Raw genomic sequence first — 26,974 nt, 5'->3', positions numbered from 1 at the left:
AAACATGTTGGATTTTTAGGGGGATAAATTGTTGTCTTTCCGATTCAAACTTAACCATGTTGGGGAAACTGGTGGACTTTGGTGGGGAGGGAGAGATGTCCTATTCCTATAGCTAACTAAACAATATTGGGGAAAGTGTTGAACTTTTGTGGCGAGGTTACAATTACTATTTCCACTCCAAACTTAATACATTGAAAGATTTCATGGTTTTTGGAAGAAATTCAAATGTACTGTTTAACCTCAAAACAACCCAGTTTTTTTTATTCTGAACATCTTGGAGTCTTATGTTAAACAGAAGCAGTACAAAAGACATACAAATACATCAAAAGACAAATTACAAACTATGTTTAAAAATGTAATATTTAAAAAACAATATAAAATTCCATTTCAGAAAGTGGAAACGAATGCAAGGGAAGTAGCACCCCCAACTGAGGTTGAGTTATAAGATGTTCTAAAATGTTACATAACTGTGAGTACATCTGGTGATACCCCTTTATTTATCTAGAGCCAGGGTTGCACTACGGAAGATCAGCCAACATTCACCATGACTATATGCTGACACCATCACAGACATGAATTTAAATGTGATCTTTATTACTGGAACTTGACCGTACTATAAGTAACAAATCATCATTGACATGGGAGGGCCTTATTAGAGTTTTGTGGATGTAAAGCTCTGCCGCAAATGTGTCAGGGTCACGTACTCCGTATTATAAGTGCACAATAGCCAATGGCACTTGTGTTATAGTGGATGACTATTCCCCAAATGTTGATGTAGTATCCGGTCCCTCAAACATTAAATAGGGACATACGTTTCTTCAGACAATGACAATTTTGCAGCCAATAGGGGAAACTACACAGGGGTTGTGGTGGCTCTGATTTATAGGAAAAGCATGCAATGTAATAACAAACCCCGAAAGTTCATTTATTTTGAAATTCTAAAAGTCTTCCAAAGATCTGCAAATGATTCCATCGCCTGCTATGTGCATGGTGTATATCATCTGCCTAAATCACAGAATCATTGAAGAGATCACCGAATAATTAACAGATCAACAACTGTCAAACATCAATAACCTATGCTTTGAGGATCTTAAGTTGAATTAGAACAATTTCCCCCAAAATTACTAAAGTGCTTCAACTTAAATCAAGCCATTAAATCTCCTTTACAAATAAAAAGAAAGATTTTGGACTTAGGGCTTGACTTAGAGAGTGGTGGACATGGTACGCTGCCACAAACGTGAAGGATTACCCTGTTTACTAAACCCTTAATTCTCCGGAGTTATTTTCAGATGGGCGGACTCCAAAGTTTCTGTTGGTGGGGCATTCATTGGCTTTATCAACAGAAAGCGTCCTCAAATGGTTCAATGGATTAAAGACCATCGGAATAAGAACATAACACCATCTACCCTCTTTGGGGTCAATGATGACATTTATTTCTGTTTGCTCAGGGCACAGCCCATTCGCCCACCATGCCACGTCAATTTGGACGCAGCCATATGGAAATCAGCCTTGACTATGCTCCAATAGGAACAGTCTAGCCAGAACTGCCAGGCCGTGTCCTCCTTTAACTGGGGAACAAACAACAAAAGACATGCTCTGTCCTGATAAGGTCTCATTGGTTGAGTATGGCTTGGTTCCAGTGGCACAATGAGCACGGGACCCATGTCTGGGCCTACCTGTCACACTTAGAGTGTCAAATGAAGCAACAACAAGGTGGCTGCACTGCAGTCCATTGTTTTTTGCCCACTGTGCCATCGAATTTGGACACAACCATAAGCTAATCAGAATGACTCTGCTCCATTAAGAACAGTCCAGCCCAAACTGCAAGGTCAGGTCCTCCCTGAACCAGAACAAAAGCAATCCAAGACCGGTTTTGCACGGATTAGGGCACATTAGTCTGATACATTCTGGTTCCAGTGGTACAATGAGCACAGGAACCACCTCTGTGCATATTGTTAAACTCAACGTGACAACTGTAACATGTTGCAGCAGCAACAAATTACTATCTACCCACTTCATTCAAATGTACATACATATCTTCAAGTCCTTGGCCTCACAATGGAAATGATAATCAACATGTCAGAAAAATGTTAAAGGTTATTGGTTTACTAGCAAAAAATATACATGGTTCAAGTATAGACCATCACAACAAATATAGATAGAATGCTGTTTTATTATAGAGCTCTGCTTGATATTGTTTTCCTAGTGTCAAACAATTTGACCTTGTATACCAACACCCACATGCATCAAACTCCCGTTTTGCGTTTCCAAATTTGCGATTTTTACCGAATCGCAAATATGGATTTGCAAAATGGGATGCACCATTGAAAATGCTAAATATTTCCGATTCGGTAAAAATCGCAATTTTTACCGAATCGCAAATATTATGCGAATTCAAAATTGCGAATTCGCTATTCCCATTGATTCCTATGGGCCAAAAGGCCCATAGGAATCAATGGAAATTGCGAATTCGCAATTTTGAATTCGCAAATGTTGATGCACACCTGAAATGTATTTTTAAATGGATGTTTCACACACACATGTCCTAAGGACATGTGTGTCTGTAACATGACAATGTTTAAAATGAAATTAAGAACATTTTAAACATTTTTCGCAAATTACCACGAGGTTCAACCTCGTGGTAATTTGCACTTCCAAACTTTGTTTTCGCAATTTGATTTCAGAATGATGCATTGCATTTAAGGAATCGCAAATTTGCGATTCCTTAAATGCAATCGCATTCTGGAAAGTCGCAAAATTAGCGATTTTCAATACAAAATAATGATGCATCTGAAAAAGCATTTTTGGAGTCGCAAACGGCTGATTTTAAGGAATCGCACCGTTTGCGACTCCAAAAATGCTTGATGCATGTGGGCACAAATTCCTTAACAGAAATGTACATCTTACTTTGTAATACTAAAAAATTGCATTTTGAAAACACAGAAAATTGAATGTGAAATATTTTTCATTTATTTTTCCTGATTTGTTTGAATAGGTCTGGCTACTGCACCCTTAAATTCATTTGTGGCGTGTTGTGGGTATCCTCGGAAGGATGTTGCCCACCACTGGCATAATCATGGTCCACAGTCTATAATGACAATTATTGGTCCAAAGCCTTTATTCTTAGCATGATGGTGGTCACCATGGCAGATTATTGGCTTTGGTGTACAGTTATCAGTAATCTTTAGCATATTGTGGGCAGCCTGCCTTAACGAAGTCATTCATTGTAGGTGGGCCTGGTGCAATTGTGCAAACCACCAACATATTTTAGTAATTCTTGACATTAGTCATTTTTTACTTAGTGGTTTAACATTGGCCACCCCTGGCATAAGATTGGTGGGCTACACTGTATACTTAAAGTTAATGAATAAGTGATGTTTAGTTATCTAAAAAAGAAATGCTTGAATAAGCTAGAAATAGATTTTGTTTTCCTGCCATTAAGACAGTCGAGGGTATTGTAATGGCATTTCTAACTTCTAGATTAAACTCAAATTTGAGAGCTAATTGGAACTGAATTAGATAAATGTATTGCTGATATTGTTTTACCGGAGCCAGAGTGCACTGACTGTTGTGATGTTTTCTGTAATGTGTATCTTATATGGATGCATTTTATCATCTATATTAATATAAATGCTATATGCCATGTTCACTCAAGCTATCTGTTGCCTACGCTTGTAAAAACCCAAAGCCATGTATACTGTGTGGTAAGTTTAATAACTGTGCATACCGAGAAGGTTTCTGTAGCATGAATGGTAAAAGTCTACTATCTTGCTCGTCTGCTATACCTTACAGGTACATTTGCAGTTACATGACTGACAAATTACTCAAAAGTTGAAGATGGAGAAATGAAAGGAAGGGAAATGTAGAAGTAATGAAAGATGTTAAATGGAGCACATGACATAGTAACCACAGCTATTTATTTAGAACCAGGGCCAACAAGTTGAAGGTCAACATTCTGTGATTCTAGACAAACAATGTAACCTACCTGTGTCTAAATGTGTGAAATGTATTTGTGTAATACTTACTTGATGCGCACATTCTTGTAGATTGGCTCCTTTCCCTCCCCCCATGTAACCACTGCGCCCATGTAACCACTGCGCCTCCCGGCCTGGTCACCGAGGGCCGCCGAGCCCCCTGCCTCCCGCCACCCCAGCCACCGAGGGCCGCCGAGCCCCCTGCCTCCCGCCACCCGAGGACCGCGCCAGATTTTCCCGCTGCCCCAGCCCGAGGCCCGCCCCCCGCCAGCCGATTGGCTCCCGCTCCCGCCCCCCCCCGCAGACCCTCCCTCCCGGCTCCCTTCTTATGACGTCCCCAGAGCGACCGCGCAGCGGACGCGCGCAGCGGGAGCACCGACTGAGCGCCGAAGGTGCGCCAAAGGTGAGCCCGTCTGCGCCCGTCCGCGCCTGGACCGCGCCCAGCGCCAGGACCCCTGGCCCCCGCAGACCCCCGCCCACCCGCCGGACGTACGCCGCCGCCACCCTCAACGCACTCAACACCGGCCGAATCCCGGGATGCAACCGAGCCACTCCGAGACGCACCCACGGACCCTTCAGCTGCCACGCCTGCAAGTTCTCCTGCATCCGGACCTGCCCTGCACCCACACCCGCCAAGCCGAATACCAGCAGCAACCACCTCAAGTGCATCCTGCTCAACACCCGCTCCGTCCACAGACACGCCGTGGAACTCTGGAACCTCCTCGACACCACATCTCCAGACGTCGCCTTCCTCACGGAAACCTGGATGAACGCCTCCTCAGCGCCCGACATCGCCATCGCCATCCCGAACGGATACGAGATCACCCGGAGGGACCGCGTCAACCAGACTGGAGGAGGCATCGCCATCATCCACAGGAACACCGTCCGCATCACGACCAACACCGACGACACCCTGACAACCGCCGAACACCTGCACTTCCAGATCCACACCTACCCCAAGACCACCCTCAAAGGCACCCTGATCTACCGACCCCCGGGACCCCGCACACATTTCAGCGAAGACATTGCCGACTTCATCAGCCCGCACGCCCTCCCCTCCGCCGACTACATCCTCCTCGGGGACCTCAACTTCCACCTGGAGAACAACAACGACCGCAACACCACCACCCTGCTTGACAACCTCGCCAACCTCGGATTCAAGCAGCTGGTGACCACCCCCACCCACCTCGCCGGACACACACTCGACGCTGTCTTCTCATCCAGCAAGGACATAGTCTTCAGCCACGCCACCGGACTCCACTGGACAGATGACAGCTGCGTCCACTTCAGCTTCAGACGGACCACGATCCACCACCACCAGCAACAGGCTGCACGTAGAAGCTGGAACAAGATCACAGCCGACCAGCTCACCGCAGCCCTGAACCAGCACCCTCCCGCCAGCTCAGCGAACCCCAGCCAGGCCGCCGACAACCTCACGAAGTGGATCAGCAACTGCGCAAACGACCTCGCCCCACTGAGGACCCTGTCCAGCAGACCCGGCAGCAAGAAGGTCCAATTGTTCACCGAAGAACTCAAGAGCTCCAAGAAGAACTGCAGAGCCCTCGAGAGAGCCTGGAGAAAATACCCAACACTGGACAACATGACCACCCTCAAGCTCGCCACCCGAAAGCACCATCAACTGATCCGCGCCACCAAGAAAACAGCATTCAAGGAGCGGCTGGACAACAACGCACACAATAGCAAGGAACTCTTCAACATCGTGAAAGAGCTCTCCAACCCCAACGCCGGAATCAACGACATCACCCCATCACAAGACCTCTGCAACTCCCTCGCCTCCTACTTCCACAACAAGATCGCTGACATACACAACAGCTTCAGCACACAACCAACGCTCCCCACGACCGCACCAATGCCCCCCACCACCACCCTCAGCGCCTGGACCCCAATCAACACAGAAGACACCATCCGCACAAAGAACTCCATCCACTCCGGATCTCCAACCAACCCCTGCCCTCACCACGTCTTCAAAAAGGCCGACGCCGTCATCGCACCCCACCTGCGGGACATCATCAACACCTCCTTCGACACCGCCACCTTCCCTGAGAGCTGGAAGCACGCCGAACTCAGCGCTCTACTAAAGAAACCAACAGCAGACCCCACCGAACTCAAGAACTACCGCCCCATCTCGCTCCTCCCGTTTCCAGCCAAAGTCATCGAGAAGACAGTCAACAAGCAGCTGGCCGCCTTCCTCAAGACGAACGTATCCCTCGACCCCTCACAGTCAGGCTTCAGGGCCAACCAAAGCACCGAGACCGCCCTCATCGCCGCCACCGATGACATCCGAGCCCTGCTTGACAACGGAGAAACAGCGGCCCTCATCCTCCTACACCTCTCCGCGGCATTCGACACTGTCTGCAACCGCACCCTAGTGCAACGCCTCAGGAACGCAGGAATCCAGGAGAAGGCACTGGAATGGATCATCTCCTTCCTCGCTGGAAGAACACAGAGAGTCCGCCTACCCCCGTTCAGGTCAGAGGCCACCAAAGTCATCTGCGGCGTCCCTCAGGGCTCCTTGCTCAGCCCCACCCTCTTCAATGTCTACATGAGCCCCCTTGCGGCCATCGCACGCCAAAACAACCTCAACATCATCTCCTACGCCGACGACACACAGCTGATCCTCTCCCTGACCAACCACCCCGCCGCCGCCAGAGCCAACCTACACGAAGGGATGAAACACATAGCCGAATGGATGCTGACCAGCCGCCTGAAACTGAACTCGGACAAGACGGAAGTTCTCATCCTGGGCTCCTCGTCCTCCGCCTGGGACGACTCCTGGTGGCCACCCGCCCTGGGCTCCGCACCCAAACCGACTGACCACGCACGCAACCTGGGCTTCATCCTGGACTCATCCCTCTCCATGACCAGACAAGTCAACGCCGTCTCCTCGTCTTGTTTCAACGTCCTGCGCATGCTACGCAAGATCTTCCGGTGGATCCCCACCGAGACCAGGAAGACGGTCACCCAGGCCCTCGTCACCAGCCGTCTGGACTACGGCAACGCCCTCTACGCTGGAACCACCGCCAAGCTCCAGAAGAGACTCCAGAGAATCCAGAACGCCTCAGCGAGACTCATCCTCGACATCCTCAGACACAGCCACATCTCCGGACACCTGAGAGACCTGCACTGGCTCCCGGTCAACAAGAGGATCACCTTCCGCCTCCTCACCCACGCACACAAAGCCCTGCACAACCAAGGCCCGAGCTACCTCAACAGCCACCTCAACTTCTACGCTCCCACACGCCACCTTCAATCGACCAGCCACGCCCTCGCCGCCGTCCCCCCATCCGAAGAGCCACAACAGGAGGAAGGTCATTCTCCTACCTGGCCGCCAAGACTTGGAACTTCCTCCCGACCCACCTCCGCCTGACCCAAGACCACCTCGCCTTCAGGAAGCAGCTCAAGACCTGGCTGTTCGAGCAGTAGCGGACTCCCCCCCCCAAGCGCCTTGAGACCCTCCGGGTGAGTAGTGCGCTATATAAATGTTTTTGATTGATTGATTAATTGATGTACAGTGCCCCATGGCATCTTTAGCTAGGTTTGCACTATGTGGAAGGCAACACATATATGCATATTGTTTTATTGTTATTTTTTATATGTGATAGGCCATGTGAAACTGCAAACTCAGGTATTTGATCTGCCTATAATAACTATGTCAGCCTGTAGGAAACAATTACTGACACAATTACCCATTTTGATGACGGTATTGAAGATTAATGCAACAAGTGAATCGCCCCTCGAAGAGGACTTCAAAACCTCCGACCTTTTAGACAGATTATACAACATTGTGTCCTATATTGCACCATTTGTCTCCATTTTAAAAATCATTTCTTGAAGCAGAGAGTAGCTGCCAACACTGTCTTTACTCACCTTGCTAGCCTGCTCAGTGCAGTCCAGGGTAGGTATTTATGGTGCACCAATTTCAAAGCTCACAAGCTAAAACTAGATATTAATGTCACAGCAGTTTGAAGGATCTCCAGTCACCACTGACCATGACATATATTGAGGATTCCTTTGCCCTCAGCCAGAATCATAGAAATGTCTTCCCCAATGTTCTACCGATTATAGCAAATTATGTTAATGGGAATATTTATAGTTCTGATCATTTTGTAAGAAATATATTTTGATGACATGTACAATTCCACCTCTAGAGGTGTCACTCGATGTTTGCATTTTAGGTGGTCTGACTAAATTTCATAAGGGTGCAGCATGGATAAAAAGGTGTGCTTCACATAGAATTTAGACTCTTGCAGGTATATATCTTAACTTACAGATAGGACACATTGGAAGGTGAACCAACACGCTTGGCCTCCTCTATCTGAGCTTCGCTGATATCAATCCCAATCACCTTCTGAAAATGAGCAGCTAAGACATTTGTGGCCTGTCCACTGCCACAACCGACGTCCACTGCCAGTTCAAAGGGTCTTCCCTTCTGCAAAAGGTAGAGTCTGGGGTGAAATATCAGACAAAATGCTTCCCTGGACATTATATATATTGCTGTGTCAAGGTATCTCAGTTTTCTGGTGACAGGCAGTAACAACAAACGTTTGTTCGATCTCAATTCCGCTATGTAACCTCAAATGTTTATATTCACTGCTAGAATGTGTACACAAGTATTTTATAAAATCAAGCAACTCCTTCAGTACTCTTTAACCCCTTCGATGCTGGGCCGTTTCCGCCGCTGTGCGGTAAACAAAAGAACAGGGGCGGGCCATGACGAACCCCAGCCGTCATCAGCACACGAGCGCCGCAGAGCGTGACGGCTGGGGTTCGTCACCAGCATGGAAGGGGCTAATACATCTTTAATCAACAAACCCAACTTAGTTTATTCCAAACAATTTCATCAAGTAATGCTATACTACATTAGTTGTTTTTTGAGCCATTGGAACTGAGCTTTCAACTAGAAAACATGATACTGTAAAAAAAGCAATTATTTTGCGTTTTCAAAAATGTTATTAATATTACTCCTCATCCTCAGCTCTAATTTGCCTCTTACCTTCTCTTCCAGGTAGGACAGGATCACATCATGTACCTTCTTAGGTGCAGGGAACATGTGTTTCTGGTAGATTGATACACGCTCCTTAGTTTCAAAGAATCGGAATGCCATCTGGAGTGGGAAAGAAAAAAGAATAAACAATAAGAATATAAGTCCTATCCAGTGGACTAGAGACGTAATTGAGAAAATGACAAAGAGGAAAATGAGCCACAAACAATGAATCCCTTAGATGCGCCAATCGGCCATTGCCCGACACCCAGGAGGGCTTTATAGGAATCTCTGGTGCTTGCACCATGGGTTTTCTTTCAGAGAGATAAAGGGAGGGGCCAAGGTGGATTTTTTTCTGATTCAGCCCCAACCCCTTGCCACGCTCATTTGTGACATCATCAAGCTGATTTAACAAACCCCCACTGGAGCAGAAGAGCAGCAGTTTCGTTTTTTACGGGGATGTATATAGCCCAAACTTGACCTGAAGGTATCAGAGCGCTTTACACGAGAACTAGTTGCGTTACATGAGGAAACATTAATTAGTATACTGCTCATTCATTTGTGGGTTTTTTTTGGCAAAGAAGCATCCCCCTGTCTAAGGGATGCACTGCAATCCATGAGAAGGAAGACCAGCAGACATCAGGTGTTGCAAAGATATCTTGTGCACTGGGCACCGCCATTTTTTTTGCTGACTGGTACTAGTGGTAACTGACTGATTGTCCCTGGCCTTTGCCTAGCCAGGCCCTGGGCCAGTGTTGGGGTGCAAACACCTAGAATACAGTGAAACCACCTTCACACACTAGGGTACACTAGGAGTTAGGATGCTCCTATTATTGACATGACCTCGCCTATTAGGCCCTAGTACATAAAAGCAACAAGAATAATTGATGAACAGAATGCAGAACAATGTCATACATTCACCCCAGTTCCGAAATCTGGGGCTAAATCCATTGTTGTCTTTGCTCCCCATTCCATTATAGTTTGAACCCAGACATATGCAAATCAGTCTTGACCCTGCGCCCAATGGGAACAGTCCAGCCCAAACTGCCAGGCCAGGTCCTCCCTGGACTGGAAACAAGCATCCTAGGACCCCTTTTAGTGTTTCACCACTCAACAGCCAGGATAGCTTGACTCCAGTGGCATGGAGAGCCCGGGACCCACATCTGAGCATACCCATCCCACTTTGGGTGACAAATGCAAAAAAGAACAAATGATGGATACAATGCAGAACAATGTCGTACATTCACCCCAGTACAGAGATCTGGGCCTAATTTAATTGTATTTTTGCTCCCATGCCATTCCAGTTTCAACCCAGCCATATGCGAATCAGTCTTGACCCTGTGCCCAATGGGAACAGTCCAGCCTGAACTGTCAGGACAGGTTCTACCTGGACTGGAAACAAGCATCCTATGGCTGGTTTCGGGGTTTCGCCCCTCATCAGCCAGGATAGCTTGACTTCAGTGCTCATTTTGCCATGGGATTCAAGCTAATCTGGCTGATGAAGGGTGCTACTCCTAAAGCGGTCCCAGGACGGTTGTTTCCGGTCCTGGGACCGCTTTAGGATAAGAAATCGCAAAATGTGCGATCCCTTATTTTGCAATTGCATTTAAGGAATCGCACATTTTGCGATTCCTTAAATGCAATGTATAAAGCAAAAAAAATAGCAAATTGTCCTTAAGGAATCGCAAATTACCACCAACTTCAAGTTGGTAGTAAGTTGCGAATTCCTTGAAAAATGCAAATGTTTGCATTTTTCAAAGTGCCATGTGACGCACATACATGCCCTTAGCGCATGTATGTGCGCCACATGGGAACCCATGCTTATTTCACGGGAGCAACAGGGTGTCCTTTGGACACCCCTGCACCCTTGAAATTATTCTCAATTTGCTATTCTCAAATTGCGAATCGCAAATTAAGAATAACTTCACATTCATTCCTGTGGGCCTCCTGGCCCATAGAAATGAATGGGAAAGTATTCCTTAATTGCGATTCACAATTTGCGAATCGCAATTAAGGAATACTTAGAATTTGGAAAACAATTGCAAATTTGTACATACATCCCAATTTGCGATTCTGAAATAGAGATTTCCAAAAAAAAAAAAAAAAAACACAATTTTAGAATCGCAAATCAGGTTGATGATACATATGGCCCTTAAAATGTAAATATGCAGCTGGAGAATGTATTTTGCTGTTAACTCGTATTGAAGTAGTGAGCTGGTCACCGTGAGCTAGGCTCAAAATATTAGATTTTTTACATTTCAACATAGTTCCTATCTTTATCACCTACCTCACCAACCTCTTCTCGCAAGCAAGTCCTCCGACCATTCTGCAATTAAAGCTGCTAATAATGTGGCAGTTCCAAGGCAGTTACTGCCATGCATTGTAGTCGAAGGATCAAACTACCATTCTAACCCAAAGTATATGACCTTCTTGATGGGTTGAAGAGTGCAAGTCCGTGCCCCAGAAAGTCGACAGGAGATTCAAATGATGGCTGCTGGCCTCCCTGTGCAAACTAAATCAAGGATGGCTGCTGGCTTCATTGTCCAAACTAAATCCCGATGAGGAAAATCCCGTTTACTATGGTTGCCTACAGCATCCCACTGTACCCAACGGCCAAGAATTAAGCTGCCCAGAGCAGCATATGTTGATACAGCACCAAAATTAAAATTGCACAGCTGTGACTGGTGCAACTCCGCCTACTCTAAACTGTTGTGAATGTATCTAGGACCCTAATTAAATATTCCTCATTCAAGCCCTTATGCGGTTATGATAAATCATGTCCTTATGAAGGCATAAGAATCTTACCCATATTTAGTCATAGCCCACGCAGCCCAAATAGATTCCTAGAGAGCACAACAAGTTCTTTCGACACACCAAACCTTCAGCAACCTGGGAATTCCCCATGTCTTTGTTTTATTTTGATTTGTAATTGTACTCCTGCGAGCACTAAAGGAACAGTCAGTTCTTAGTGACATCTTTTATTGACGTCTTATGTCCAACCTTACGTCAAACACGGCACCTTCCAGGTATAAATATACCAACACCTGCCTTAAGCAACACACAGTGGTGTGGAGCAGAGCGGCTATCTACTTATCCGAAGCCCAGCTGATGCGAGAGCCGAAGGAAGCAGTCCCTCCCCTTTGACACACTGGAGAAGCTGCCTTTTCTCACGCCGAGAAATCCAGCACCGGTGTTTCCAGTCACCTTTGCGGGTTACTGGGAGATCGTGTCCTGAGAAACGAGATACAAGACCTTCTTCATTCTATAACCAAGGTACAGAGCTGATTCAAACCTTAGAGAGAATTCTTGATTCAGATTCTTGGCAAAAAAATCTAACTTAACTTAAAACTGCAACTTACTTACTCCTTCCCACGTATCAGGCTTAGGTCAGGTACACCGGGGTAGGCGTATCTTAGAAGCACCAGTTGAGTTTGTTAGTCAATGTTTTTATGTATGTAAATATTTTATCCGTTTTAAAGTATCATATGGCTAAGAAACCATATCAATGCTTTTACAGTATTATTTCATAATACTCCTTTTACTGTACGCACTTTACTTCATGATAAGTATTGCAATTGTGGCAATTCATTTCTTTTGCATGAGAAAGAAGACTGCTCAATAAAACAACACCTTTTATTGAAAACGCCCGTCTCTCTATTTCTCTGCACCCTGGTGAAATTAAGTATGCACGATTGACTGAGTGAAATAGCTGTCTATTGTTTTCACACGACTCTGGAGATACACTCCTTATTCTGGAGGAGCAAAAGTTGTCATGTTATATGGTTGTCAGAAGCTAATCCCTTCTTGTCTAAATCAGGGAAGTTAACCCCTCCCTATTCATTTGAGAAAGTTTCTAGTGACCTCTGAGCTAGCTGGCAAAACTAATTAGGTCTAACATAGTCAGCAGAGACCTAGATGACCTCAGTCCTACGTCTACACTACTGTTTATGTTATTCCAATGCGCTGAGCCTATTGGGAATATAGGAACTACACTACATGGCGCCCAACGTTTGGTAAGGCGATAATCTAACGCAAGATTCTAGAGTAACTCAGTCGTGCTTTTCACACAGACCCCTTCCTCCCGTAAAAACTCCAATAGACGTCTGGAGTGGGTGCAAGGTTAATATCCCCCGAAACTTAGTAGGATGAGAATCCTATGTATTAGTTTACGGTATAGTCAACGTTGACAGATACAGTGTTCCAAAATATTGTGCACCTAATCTTTGTTTCCTTGAAAACCACGGCGACAACAACGAAACCAGTGAAGCCGCAGTAAATACGAATCAACCGGGTGCAGACCTTACAGGGTTTAATGAAGACGACCAGGATGCAATACTCATCCCGGCCAATATAAGAAAAACCATAACTATAAAACTTATAGAAAATGGGGTATCACCGAGAGGTGGTACAGTTGTATTTGTGGTAGGGGCACATGAATATCGGCAGACAGAGTTATTCTATTCCTGGATAACTTTTCCAGCAGCACATGCTGTGACACGTGAGTTCCACTATTATAAAATAGCGGAATCTCCAGAGAAATACTCTCCTTTCGAGGAAATTGAAATTCCACTAACATACCAAGAGCACCTGCTCTCATTTAATGGCGCCCTAAAAGATCTAAATCATATTACCAGGCTTGGTCCACTAGGTAGACCAGGAGCCACGTGGCCGGTTCTAGCCAGCTACACACCTCACCCAGACATTGAAACAATGTCAAACGAAGAACTCTTAGTTAAAATAAAAGAATTAACAAATGTATATAGAGATTTAGTTCCAATTACACTTGACGGTACAACCTACCGACTAGAACATATAATTGAAAAATCCTATGATGAATTAGGCAGAGATAGTTCGGGTGGTAAACCAGTAAAACCCCAGCTAATTGAAAATCCTGAAAAAACCTTTATTGAAAACAATCTTAATTCTCAAAAGAAGAAGTGGGAGGGTAATAAACAAACCACTCCCAGAGAAAAACAATTTCAGTCCAGAGGAAGGTCTCCCCAACGGAGAAATAGATCTCCAGGAGGAGGAGACAAGTCTCCCCAAAGGGAACCCTCTGAAAAAAGATATAACTTTAGAGATAGGGATAAATTAAGAAAACCTGACAGATATCAAGATATTGATACACGTCCCTCTCGATCTTTTCAGACTTCCTCACAGAAATCGGAAAGAAGAGGACGGTCAGAACACAAGGAAGAGCACGTCAAGTCCAAAGACAACGAACCTGCTCATCAAAGTAAAAAATCACAATTTCCCAGAAAGAAGGTAGCAAGTATTAAAATTAAACATGCCGAGAATCCTGAGGACACAACTGAAAAACGGAGAGTGGGCCCAGACAATGCTAGACAGCGCAGCAGAAGTGACCATAGCTCGCAAGATCCTGATGAATCTTCTGGAGACAGTGGACACAAATGAATACATTCAGGTGGAAACTGCAGACACGCGAGTTAGCGTGCCCCTTAAACTATATGAAACCACATTACGTATAGAGGGAGATAAAACTAGGAAAATAAAAGGTCTCTTTTGGGAGAATCTTTCTAAAGGCTATGATATCCTGTTAGCTGAAAAAGACTGGCCACCAGAGTTTGTCAGGGAGTGCCCTCATGGCGAAGAAATGATTATGCCTGCCTTCTCAAATCATATCCGAATTCATAAAAAATACACATTTGCAAGAAAATGGGCAGTGGACTAAGCCCCTGCCTTATATAAAAATCATGGAGGATGGGATGAGGATTCTGCTCCCCACAAAATCCAGTTAAAAAATCAACCTACTGCACAAAGGCAGTACCCAGTTAAACAAGAAGTTAAAAAGCAAGTAAGGGAGATCTTAGATCAACTTGACTATCAAGGGGTGAGTGAAACATGCACCTCGCAAATGAACAATCCTTTGTTTCCTGTCTCCAAGCCAGACGATTCATATCGTCTAGTTTTGGACTACAGACATCTAAACTCCTGCTGTTAAACTTTTGCAGTCCAAAACTCTCACAGTGCAGCACTAATGAATAACATCGTGCGCAAAAAATATAAAACAACATTAGATATCTCTAATGGATTCTTCTGTCAAAACATTGCACCTGAAAGCAGGTATTTGACTGCAGTTATGGCGCAGACGCCTTGCCTGGTCTCCAGCTGTTCCTGCGCAATGTGGGGGAAGTATAGGTAGTGGGGTACCAAGCTGATGAGGTCATCCAAGACTGTTGTGAGGAACTTGGATTGGGCTAGCTGTGAGACTCCTCCGACTCTGGCGGTTGTTGTTTGGAAGGTACCAGAGGCCAAAAAGTGCAGCATGGCCAGCAGCTTTGTCTGCTGTGTTGGTACCGTCAGCCTGTGGGCATGATGTTGCATGCGGAGGATGGTTGTCCTTTTGAGCCTGTAGTGGGTAATGACATTCTTTTGTGTTGGATCTGTGAGGTTGGTGCATTTTCTGAAGGTTGCTGTCTTTGTCTGAGCTGCCTCTGTAGTGGTCCGGGGGGTGGGAGGATTTCATGGGGTGTTCGGGTCCTGGTGGTAATGGTGGTGGGTGTTGTGGCCCTGTTGGGGCTCCGAGCGGCATGATCAGTGGCTCCATGGTATCTTTTGATCTTCAGGTGCGGCGCTGGGCTCCCTTTTTTGGTGCAGGTTGGCATCCTACTTTACACCAGGTCAGAGCAGGTGTTAATTTCCTGCAGCTAACGCGCCTTATCGGCTGTTTTGTGTTCTTATTGGAAATCTGGCTGGTCGTTGTGAATATTGAGGAGTGGTGTTGTCGCAGCTTTTGAACAGAAATGCCTACTCTGCAACTCATTAGCGATAGTTGCCGGTGTCATCTGTGGCGATGTTTTTTGCGACTGCTTTCGCAGGTAAACAGGTGGTATCAGCTGTTAGCACCAGCTTGTGAATAGTTTTATTTGTGTGTTCCTGAAAGCTGGGAAGATGGTGACCTCAAGGACAACAAACTTTTGGTTAATGCCATTTAAAAAAAATAATCCAGTCACTTTATCGCAGGGCACTTTTTTCCTATTTTTCCTAATAAACTCAATATGCAAGTATATTTGGGCCCGTTCCGGGGAAATGCACAAGCCCTGGGTATTTTTAGAATCCATGAGATGTTGGAAAAAACGGATATACAATTGGCATGGAAACCGTATTTGGAAAAAAAGTTAAGCTTAAGCGTGAACTTCCTCAACTAGCTTAACCATGGCTCAGATCTGGGTTGAAAAATTCTCAGCAACTAAGGAGTCATAAATGGTTTAATACCATCAAACCTCAAGCATACCACACATGGTGTTTCATCATACATGTAAATCAGTGTGTCTCTATTGGAAAGGAAACAGGGACTAGAGGATTCCCTCTGTAATAAAAAAATATCCCCCAAATCTACAAGAGTATTTTTAATTCCATTTCACAAACAGTTGTATATAAGACATCAACATGTTAACATGTTTTGTGAGGAGACATGGCTTGAAGTCTGCATTCCTCTACGATAGTTTCGCATGTGGGGAGACTCCGCAGTTGGAAATATACTCCTCGTAAAATACCTCTGTGAATAGTAAACAATCATGAACGTACACAAAAACATACTTTTACCTTTGTGCCCTGAGTGAGGAAACACAGGGTCAGATGTGATCGGTGTGGAATTCTACTGTGGACTTCTGCTCCAATCAACTCCTAATCAGGCAGATAGTAAGCAATGTCATAAATGAATGTATGTAAAAGTAAGCACTACTGCATTACAAATGCCAGCATAGGAAGTTCTGTTTCACACAAATTGTGTACTGGCTGTAACTGGCAATTTGAGGGAATCGTAGTCTACTAATACTCATTCTTAAATTAGGATATTTCATTGTATACCCACTATAAGAACTTTTTGTGAATGAAAATGAACAATGGAATGCAGCAGTCATTGTGCCTGTAACAGTGAGAGAATGATTGTTTTCATTATGAGACCTCACACGCCATCTGTTTCCTCTCCCATATGTTATATGTAATGACATGATGAGTTTAAATCAATGTCTGTAATCAAAATATATTGAATGCACAATTTAGGATGTAATATCCACATTGGGAATGGTTGTGAATGTCATGGTGAATTCATAAAGGAACTTAGGTCAAAAACCCTTTACAAACCGGTTGTCCGAATGCATAGCCATGTGTGAGAAACCTTCACTAGCAGGTTTTAACTATACCAACTTTGAAAGGCAGACCTGAAATATGTATAAACATTATTGGGGAAGAGTGGAGTAGGAACAGGTGACAGGCACCATGTCCACAGGCATGTTGATTACTAATGGGTCCTGTAGTTAAAGCAATTATTTTCTTCAGGAACTTGTCTACCCTGTGTTCACTGCAACATCTTGCCTCTATGTAGATGTATACCTATGAAGAAAGGTTTCCAATGCATAAAGGCAGCAAACAGAGGAAGAGCCCCTTGAATGCTCAAATTAGATGATGACTATTGATTGTATGTATATGACTTGAATGAGGAAACAACAACTATTCTCCTATTGACTGTGGCTGGTAATATTCTTTAGCTCACACTTCAACTCATGCATCCCCATGTTTAAAATCAAAAAGGCAGCCTATAGCAATAGTGTGGGTTTTATGGGGACATAAGGACTTGCAGGAGACCATAACGGTGTCAAGGTGAGCAAGGCAGTGCCAGAAAATAATACTAGGGGTTCGATTATGATGTTGTTCGGGAAGCATTCGGACTGAATCAATCTTGGAATGGTTTACGACCAAATCGGTGAGTCCGACCGACCAATTACGATTGTTCTGAATAAGATTCAGTCTGACGTCCATTGAATTCGATGGGAGCCTGTGTTCCGACCAAATAAACAGGCTCCCAATGAAGAAAGGGCTGGGTGGGGAAAATCATTCACCTGTGGTGTGCACCCCATGGTGCCCGGTACACTGTGCATGGTTGCAAAAAGGGGTGCCTTGGGTTTCCCCATGGGCCCCATTCGGAAGGCTCCAGGTGAAGGGGGCCTGCTATGGGCCCCAAAGTCAGATTCCAACAGCTGATCCATGTTGGAAGAACCAATTCAGAAAGAATGAACGCTTTCGAACATCGTATTCATCTATTCGGAAAACTTTCCAAATTGATCGGAAAGACGCTCTGTCCATCATCTCTTTGTGTTTGCTTTGTCCGTACTAAGTTGGCAGGTTATGCCCAGACGTGGGTTCCTTGCTCACTTTGCCCCTGGATTCAAGATAGCCTGGCTGATGAAGGGTGTTACCCAGAAACCGGTCCCAGGATGCCTGGCCAAGCCTGGTTTCTGGGTCAGGGAAGACCTGGCCTGGCAGTTCGGCCTGGACTGTTCCCATGAGGCATAGGGTCAAGACTGATTTGCATATGGCTGGGTCTGATCTGTGATAGCGAAGTGAGCTAAAGAATGATGATGGATTCAGCCCAGATCTGTGACTAGGGGTGAGTGTCTGAAAGGTTTCAGCACTCTGTCCATCATCTTTATGTGTTATCAATATCTCACTCAACAGGTAGGATTTAGAGAAAATGTATAATTCGAAGGCATTGCATCCTAAAGTGGTAGAAATGACTCCCAGTTTTAAAGCCTCTATGTATTAATTTATACAGACCGTCAAAAGGGCAAACCCCCAATACCTTAAGTAGATGATGTAGTCAGAGTTATGTCAAAACCCTATTCAAACAGAATGACTCACTTGTCCTCTCAGATGCATTATTTGGCACCCCACCCTCAACAGCAATGCTGATGTGATGGAGGCAAATGGCCAACCCCTCCATATCAGGTGTGTTTACCACACAGTGAGCACCACCTCCACCAACTACTTCTTGCACAACTAAGGAGCCACAGGAAACAACTGAGGATGAGAATGTGCCACACTTAAGACAACTATCATCAGGATGCTAATGTGGTGATGCAGCACTTTGCACCATGCAATGTTCTGGCGCAAATTGAGGTGCAGGCTGCACTTGGATGGATTTTTAGTTCCAGACTGAGGATGTAACAACAATCAATAATATGAAATAATGTGAAGCACATTTGGGGCCTCATTTATGAGGCATTGTGTCAGTTTTGTGCTTCGGATGGGTCACTTTTTGTGACGCATCAGCGGCGTAAAACATGCCTCCTGTTGCGCACTGTTTACAAAGTGACACATCTAAGCAGATGCGTCACTTTGTAAACCCCTGCGCTACATTATACCCGCGTCAGGTATAATGTATGCAAGGGGGCGTTCCCTCACAAAAAGCCTTGTAGAAGTGACGCAGTGAAATCTATGTGATTTCACTGCGTCACTTCTAGGACACTGTTGCGTCAAAATCTTGAACCTGCCTCACTGCAGGCATAAGACTGACGCAGGCCCTTTCACATGGGGCTTGCCCTATGTGAAAGGACGCCTTGCTAGAGTTGCATCACTTTTGTGACACACTCCAGCAATGCGTCACTTTTGTGCTTACAGATACATCAGAAATACTGACGTATCTGTAACTCCTTGCGACAGGATGCGTCATACATTAAATATGAAGCTTCAGGTATGTCGCAAGGAGTGTGCACTGAGAAGTGACGCATCGCTGCTTTCACGCAGCGATGCGTCATTTCTCATGAATGAGGCCCTTGGTCCCTCAAAGATGACAGAGAGTATTAGATGTGCATCTATTAATAAAAAAAATCATACTTCTTTACTTTGAAGGGATATATATTCCTTTAAAAAAAACAAAGTTTACAGGGATGTTATAATTAGGCTCAGATTTCACTTGTACAAAACCATACAAATTCAGCAGTTGTAGATCCCTGAGCTAACAATAACTTATGCCACCGCAATTTTATTTATTTTTATTTATAAGGTTTTATAAATCACTGTCTAGACCCTATGAGGGTATCAGAGCGCTTTACAAAAGTTACATCAAATGAAAAGTTGTATGCTTGTCACATATAAATGAGTATCTAAGAAGAGATTGAATAAGTTGTTAGTTCTGGTAGAAGGTCATGATTGTGCTAGTCATTCTCGATTAAAGATCAACATGGCTCTTGGTTGATGATTAGCTTCTGGTTGGTATCAACTTGCATCAGGGCTGGGATCAGGAGAGAGTTTTATTCATTTTTCATTTTTTGAATGAGGTGGTGGAGAGGTTCATTCTGATTGCTTGGGACAGGACGTTCCATATCCTGGGTGCTAGGCTAGAGAAGGTGCGTGTGTAGGTTTTCTTTTTCCTAAATGTTTGTGGTTTTAATAGCAGGGTGTTGGTGCTTCTCAGAGTTCTACTGTTGCCTGATAATTCGAGTTAATTGGCTAGATACTTTGGTGTATTGAGGTGCAGGGCTTTGTGCGTCATGCATGCAATCTTTAGCTGCGCTCTTGCCTCATAAGGTAGCCAATTTAGTTCCTTTAGATCTGGGGTGTTGGGTTGCTCTTTCTGGAGCCTAGTGACGAGTCTTGCAGCAGCGTTTATTGAGTCTCTTAAAGGAGCCAGACTGGCTCCCGTTAAGCCACATAAGGTTGTATTCCCATAGTCTATTCTGGGTAGAACTAGAGATTGAACAGCTGTTTTTAGGTCGTCGTCGTTGAGGAAGGGTTTTAGTTTTCTGAAAATGCTCATATGAAAGTGGCCTCCTCTGGTGGCTGTGCTGATGTGTTCCCTCATGTTGAGATTCTTGTCTAGTATTATTCCCAGTGATCTTGTGGAATCAATAATGTGAGGTTTGCAATTGAGCGCGGTTAGGTGTTTCATCCAGTTTTCTATGTCACCTTGTCCCTGTGGTGGGGAGATAAGGAGAAAGTCAGTTTTGAACGCATTGAGTTTGAGGTGGTTTTTTGCTAGCCAGATTTCTGTTTTTTGTAAAGTTGTGTTGAGAAGGTGGATATCATCCAGCGATGGTATTTTTAGGTATAGTTGTGTATCATCCACGTACATGTGGTAATGGATATTGGAGAGTTTAAGAATTTTGGTTAAGGATTCCATGTATAGATTGAAGAGGGTAGGAGATAAGACAGAACCTTGAGGGACTCCCAGGTTGAGGATAGCGATTGGTTAATCTTGATTCTTTGAGTTTGGTTGTCTAAGAAGGAGGTGACCCACTTTAGGACAGCTCCTGATAAGCCCATTCTGTGTTCAAGTAGGTCAAGGAGACTGATATGTTTGACCGTATCGAAGGCTGATGAAAGGTCTAGGAGGATTAGAAGGATTAGGAGCCAGGATTCTTTTTGATCTAGTTTTCTGAGTTCGTTATCGATGATGTGGCTCATTTCCGTGCTGTGGTTCTGCCTGAAGCCTGGTTGGAACTGGTCAAAGAGTTGGAATTGGGCTATATGGTTGCATAGTTGGGTCACCGGCCCTTCTTTTAACCAGCCTGGAAGGGGTCCTCGTGATAGAGATGCATTTACTATCTTTGTATAGATGGGTATAAGTACAGTTTTGATCTCGCTGAAGATGTTGGCTGGAAGCGGATCACAGAAGTGGTTTAACGTTTTAAGTGTTGTTATTAACTTGAAGATGTCATTTTCGTCAAAGATTTTAAAAGTGTTCCTGGACTCATTGTTTTTGAGGGTAAGATCATGCAGGATAGGTTTTAGTACCGATTGAGGCACGTTGGGGTTAGATGGGGGCGCCAATGAGAGTTGTTCATTTGCTGTACGGAGCGCTTTTTCTATCATTTTGTATTTTTCCAGTGTGCGGCGCATTAGTGTCCTGTTCAATTTGCAATGGCACCATTTCGGTGGGCTTGCACCAACACAGGCACCTTTGCATGGTGGTGCAAGGGTGCCTGTGTTGTCTGCAGGGTTGTTTTTGTGCAGGTAGGGGCACCTTCCTGCACAGAAAAAATCCTAGGAGGCATTTACCTCTTTCTATGTCTGCAGACCCCCTGGCCCCCGCAAACGGCACTCCTCCCGCATAACGTATGACGCCGCCACCCTCCTATCCCTTAACCCCAGACGCACACAACAATGCTACGAAGTGGCCCCAGGACGTACCCACGGTCCCTTCGCCTGCCACTCCTCCAAATTCGCCTGCATCAAGACCCACACCAAATCCACTAACTCCAAACACAGCTCCGACTCCAACCACCTGAAGTGCATCCTGCTGAACACCCGCTTGGTTCACAGACACGCCACTGAACTCTGGAACCTACTCGACACTACTTCACCGGACATCGCCTTCCTTACAGAAACCTGGATGAACGCATCATCAACACCCGACATCGGCATAGCCATCCCGGACACTTACAAGATCATCCGAAAAGACCGCACCAACCAAACAGGAGGAGGCATCGCCATCGTCCATAAGAACACCATCAGAATCACGACCAGCTTCGACGATAACCTTGCACCCGCCGAACACCTCCACTTACAGATCCACACCGACCCCAGGACCACACTTAGAGGCACCCTCATATACAGACCACCAGGAACCCGTAAACAATTCAGCGAAGACATCACTGACTTCATCAGCCCACATGCCCTCACCTCCGAGAACTACATTCTACTGGCAGACCTCAACTTCCACCTGGAAAAGAAAAACGACAGCAACACCACTACCCTTCTGGACAACCTGGCCAATCTCGGACTCAAACAACTTGTTGACACCCCCACCCATGTAGCCGGACATGCACTCGACCCAATCTTCACCTCCAGCAAGCACATCTCCTTCGATCACACCACAGCTTTCCATTGGACGGACCACAGCTGTGTTCACTACAGATACAAAACTACCACGACCCACAACCCCCCACAACCTATTCCGCGAAGAAACTGGAACAAAATCACCACCGACCAACTCCTCACATCGCTCAACCAAAACCCTCCCTCCCATCGGACCCAAACCAAGCTGCCACCAAACTCAAACAATGGATCACTCACAGCGTTGACGAATTAGCACCCTTGAAAAACCACCAAACCAAACAGGGCAGCAAAAAGGCCCCCTGGTTCAATGATGACCTTAAGAAATCCAAGAAACTATGCCGTACTCTCGAGAAAACATGGAGAAAAAACCCAACCACTGACAACCTGACCACCTTCAAGACAGCCACCCGCAAACACTACCAATTGATCCGATCCACCAAGAAATCAGCATTCAAGGATCGACTTGACAACAACGCCCATAACAGCAAGGAACTATTCAACATCGTCAAAGAATTTACCAACCCCATCCGCAGCCTCAAACGACATTACTCCCTCCCAAGACCTCTGCGATTCGTTATCCTCTTTCTTCTACAACAAAATCGCCGACATACATAACAGCTTTGAGAACATTTCCAAAGAACAGTCCACCCCACCCACCTCCGAACCTAAACCGCCCTCTAACAACCTTAGCGCCTGGAACCCAATCACCACTGAAGACACCATCCGCCTAATGAACTCCATCCATTCAGGTTCGCCAACCGACCCCTGTCCCCACCACATCTTCAACAAAGCAGACTCCATCATCGCACCCCATCTCCGTGATGTCATCAAGTTCTCCTTCAACTCCGCTACCTTCCCAGAAAGCTGGAAACACGCCGAACTCAGCGCCCTGCTGAAGGAACCCACAGCAGACCCCTCTGAACTTAAGAACTACCGCCCCATCTCCCTCCTCCCATTCCCTGCCAAAGTCATTGAGAAAGCCGTCAATAGCCAGCTCGCCGCCTTCCTTGAATCCAACAACTCTCTCGACACCTCACAGTCCGGCTTTCGAGCCAAACACAGCCCCGAAACCGCCCTCATTGCAGCAACAGACGACATCCGAACACTACTGGACAACAGAGAAACAGTTGCCCTCATCCTACTCGACCTCTCCGCCGCCTTAGACACAGTCTGTCATAGCATACTCATACAACGCCTCAGCAACATCGGCATACAAGGAAAAGCCCTGGGCTGGATCATCTCATTCCTCTACGGGAGAACCCAGAGAGTCCGCCTCCCCCCATTCAAATCAGAGGCCACCAAAGTCATCTGCGGAGTACCACAAGGATCATCACTCAGTCCCACCCTCTTCAACGTTTACATGAGTCCCCTTGCATCCATCGCGCGACAACACAACCTTAACATCATCTCCTACGCTGACGACACCCAGCTGATACTTTCCCTCACCAAAGACCCTAACACCGCCAAAACCAATCTTCACGAAGGCATGAAAGAAGTAGCTGAATGGATGAAAAACAGCCGCCTAAAACTTAACTCAGACAAAACGGAAGTCCTCATCCTAGGATCATCCCCCTCTGCCTGGGACGACTCATGGTGGCCATCGGCCCTGGGCACAGCACCCATACCCACAGACCACGCACGTAACCTAGGCTTCATTCTAGACTCCTCCGTCTCGATGACCAGACAAGTCAACGCCGTCTCATCTTCTTGCTTCAACGTACTTCGTATGCTCAAAAAAATCTTCCGTTGGATCCCCACCGAAACAAGAAAGACTATCACCCACGCACTGGTCACTAGCCGACTGGACTACGGAAACACCCTCTACGCCGGAATCACAGCCACATTACAGAAAAAACTCCAACGCATCCAAAACACATCAGCCAGACTCATACTGGACATCCCTCGCCAAGCTCACATTACCGATCACCTGAAAGACCTGCACTGGCTTCCCGTCAACAAGAGAATAACGTTCCGTGTCCTCACCCACGCACACAAGGCCCTCTACAAACTAGGACCCGAATGCCTCAACACACGACTGTCCTTCTACACACTCACCCGCCAACTAAAATCCTCCAATCAAGCCCTCTCCGCAGTTCCGCGCATCCACAGATCCACCATGGGAGGAAGATCCTTCTCCTACTTGGCGGCCAAGACCTGGAATTCTCTCCCCACTCACCTCCGCCTTACAAAGAACCACATTTCCTTTAGAAAGGAACTTAAAACCTGGCTATTCGATAAATAATGCACCCCCTCCCCCAAGCGCCTTGAGACCCTCTGGGTGAGTAGTGCGCTGTACAAATTCCTGAACTTGAACTGCAGAATGCAGCACACATAGAAAGAGGAAAAACAAGGAGGTCTAAAGCTATTTCTTCTCGTTAAGTGACCTCATAGTTGTGATTTTGTAATCTGCGCCACTGGAGCGTCACAAAAAGTGATGCTCAGGCGGCGCTAGGGGCTAATAAATATACCCCCAGGTTCATATATGCGAGATTAGTTGAGTGATACAACTTTTGATTTCAGTTAGCGTCCCGCAATAGGTGTTTGTAAGTAGTTGAATATCTGTACAATAGCAAAAATACAGTGATCCTCTCGGTGTATAAACCCATTGGCCTGTGTCTTCCTCTGAAATAATTGAAGCTTGTACATTTGAAAAATCTTTGAAGAATGTTCTCCTTACGGCTGAACACAAAATGTAATGCCTGTAAAGCCGCCACATGTAAATTAGCAGCAGTTGTGTAACTGCCCTGCATCCAATATCAAAATTGCAGCATGTGCATTCCCAACTTAGGTCTTTAAACATCTGACAGCATCAGTGGAACATAATCAGTGTGTTTGCAAAACATCAAAAAACGTTCCAGGCAGGTCACATGCAATACATCAACATGAGTCCTATGTGCAAAAGGAACAGTCGCTAAAATCCCCTTGCTCATCCCTCATGGACACACGCTTTAGTGTATACATCAGCAAGACACACATTGAGCCTCTACTCACCAGCACGTGATTTCATTCTTCACTGAAGACTATCATCGGGTTTACACTGAATTGCTTGTATTATTTCTTGCTCTGACCGACAATTCTGTCAGTATTGACACCACTTAATTCCAGAATTGTGCATTGATTTCCGACGTCCCGTGCCATATGGTGGAAATCTGGGATGGGTAGTCATTGTAGACAATGACTCGTCCAACCTGGGTGCATTTTTGCTGCTATTTATGTGTTGAATAGGTTTAGCGCAGGTAATTAAATTGAGTAAATTTAAGGGGAGGATCTCCTGTGACTTTCTTTGTGTATCTTAGGATGTCTGCCCATTTGTTTTTTTTCTTGATGCCCACACAGGTGTTTCTCCCATAGAGTTTTAATGTTCTCTGTATTGGAGTAAAGTGTGCAGAAAAGTGTTATAATACAGAGTGGATTTTCCATATCCTCTAGTACAAAATGTGAGTAACAGCCCAAGGGCATCAGTTCTGATGGGTTTGTTCTGGTCATTCCATATTAGCCTGGTAGCTGTAGCAATGCAATGTGTCCAATAAAGTGACCAGCCAAATCCCATAGATGTGCCTGAGTGAGTCGTGTGTATGCAGTGTTGTGTTGGAGTACACATTCCGTACAGCCAGTTCTCCTGCCTCAGTCCATGTCTGAGTATTGTGGTTCCTTAAATTGTGGGAGACACCAAACATTCCTTTTGGCAAAATTCACGGACATTAGCCTCACCTTCGGATTTCTGGTAACCCTGCTGCCTGCTGCCGCTGTTGCCGCTACTACTGGCCGGACCCGCTTCGCGGGTCCCGCTGCGCGGTTAGCTGCGGCCGCCACACTGCATCTTCCATCAAGGGGTTGGGCGTTCCCACTGACCGGCAGGGCTGCGAGCTTGCAGCGGGGGACTCCAAGGACCAGGAGTCCCCGCGCGCCCGTCACCACCTGGGCTGCTCTCCCTGCCGGCTCCACCCCCATCCTACCTTTCTTAATCGGCGGCTGAAAACCCTGCAAGCGGATTCCTTTTGGCAAAATTCACGGACATTAGCCTCACCTTCGGATTTCTGGTAACCCTGCTGCCTGCTGCCGCTGTTGCCGCTACTACTGGCTGGACCCGCTTCGCGGGTCCCGCTGCGCGGTTAGCTGCGGCCGCCACACTGCATCTTCCATCAAGGGGTTGGGCGTTCCCACTGACCGGCAGGGCTGCGAGCTTGCAGCGGGGGACTCCAAGGACCAGGAGTCCCCGCGCGCCCGTCACCACCTGGGCTGCTCTCCCTGCCGGCTCCACCCCCTCATCCACCAATCTCATAGGCATAAAAGTGAAGTAACATCCCCGCTGTGCGGGAGCGCGCGGGAGGGCGCCGGGAGAAGCCCGGGACAAGGGCGGGACCGTTTGAGGCCGTTCGAGGACTAGGAGGACTGGCCAGGCCCACCCCCCTTGGTTCTT

The 26,974-nt window shown here is 46.0% G+C and overlaps 1 protein-coding gene across 1 annotated transcript in view; it reads right to left on the bottom strand.

Moving 5' to 3' along the window:
- LOC147701306 (putative methyltransferase DDB_G0268948) overlaps nucleotides 1–26,974 on the bottom strand; it is a 115,001-nt gene that overhangs the window by 81,097 nt on the left and 6,930 nt on the right. Inside the window, exons 2-3 of the mRNA XM_086928619.1 lie at nucleotides 8,989–9,099; nucleotides 8,264–8,424 (exon numbers count right to left, since the gene is read on the bottom strand). Of these exons, the coding sequence (XP_086784745.1) occupies nucleotides 8,264–8,424; nucleotides 8,989–9,099 (272 nt within the window). The remainder of the gene's footprint in view (nucleotides 1–8,263; nucleotides 8,425–8,988; nucleotides 9,100–26,974) is intronic.

The sequence above is a fragment of the Lissotriton vulgaris genome, chromosome 7 (genome assembly GCF_964263255.1).
Source record: "Lissotriton vulgaris chromosome 7, aLisVul1.2, whole genome shotgun sequence".
NCBI classification, from domain to species: domain Eukaryota; kingdom Metazoa; phylum Chordata; class Amphibia; order Caudata; family Salamandridae; genus Lissotriton; species Lissotriton vulgaris.
The sequence above is the reverse complement of the archived record's forward strand: the minus strand, read 5'-3'. Positions and strand labels throughout refer to the sequence as shown.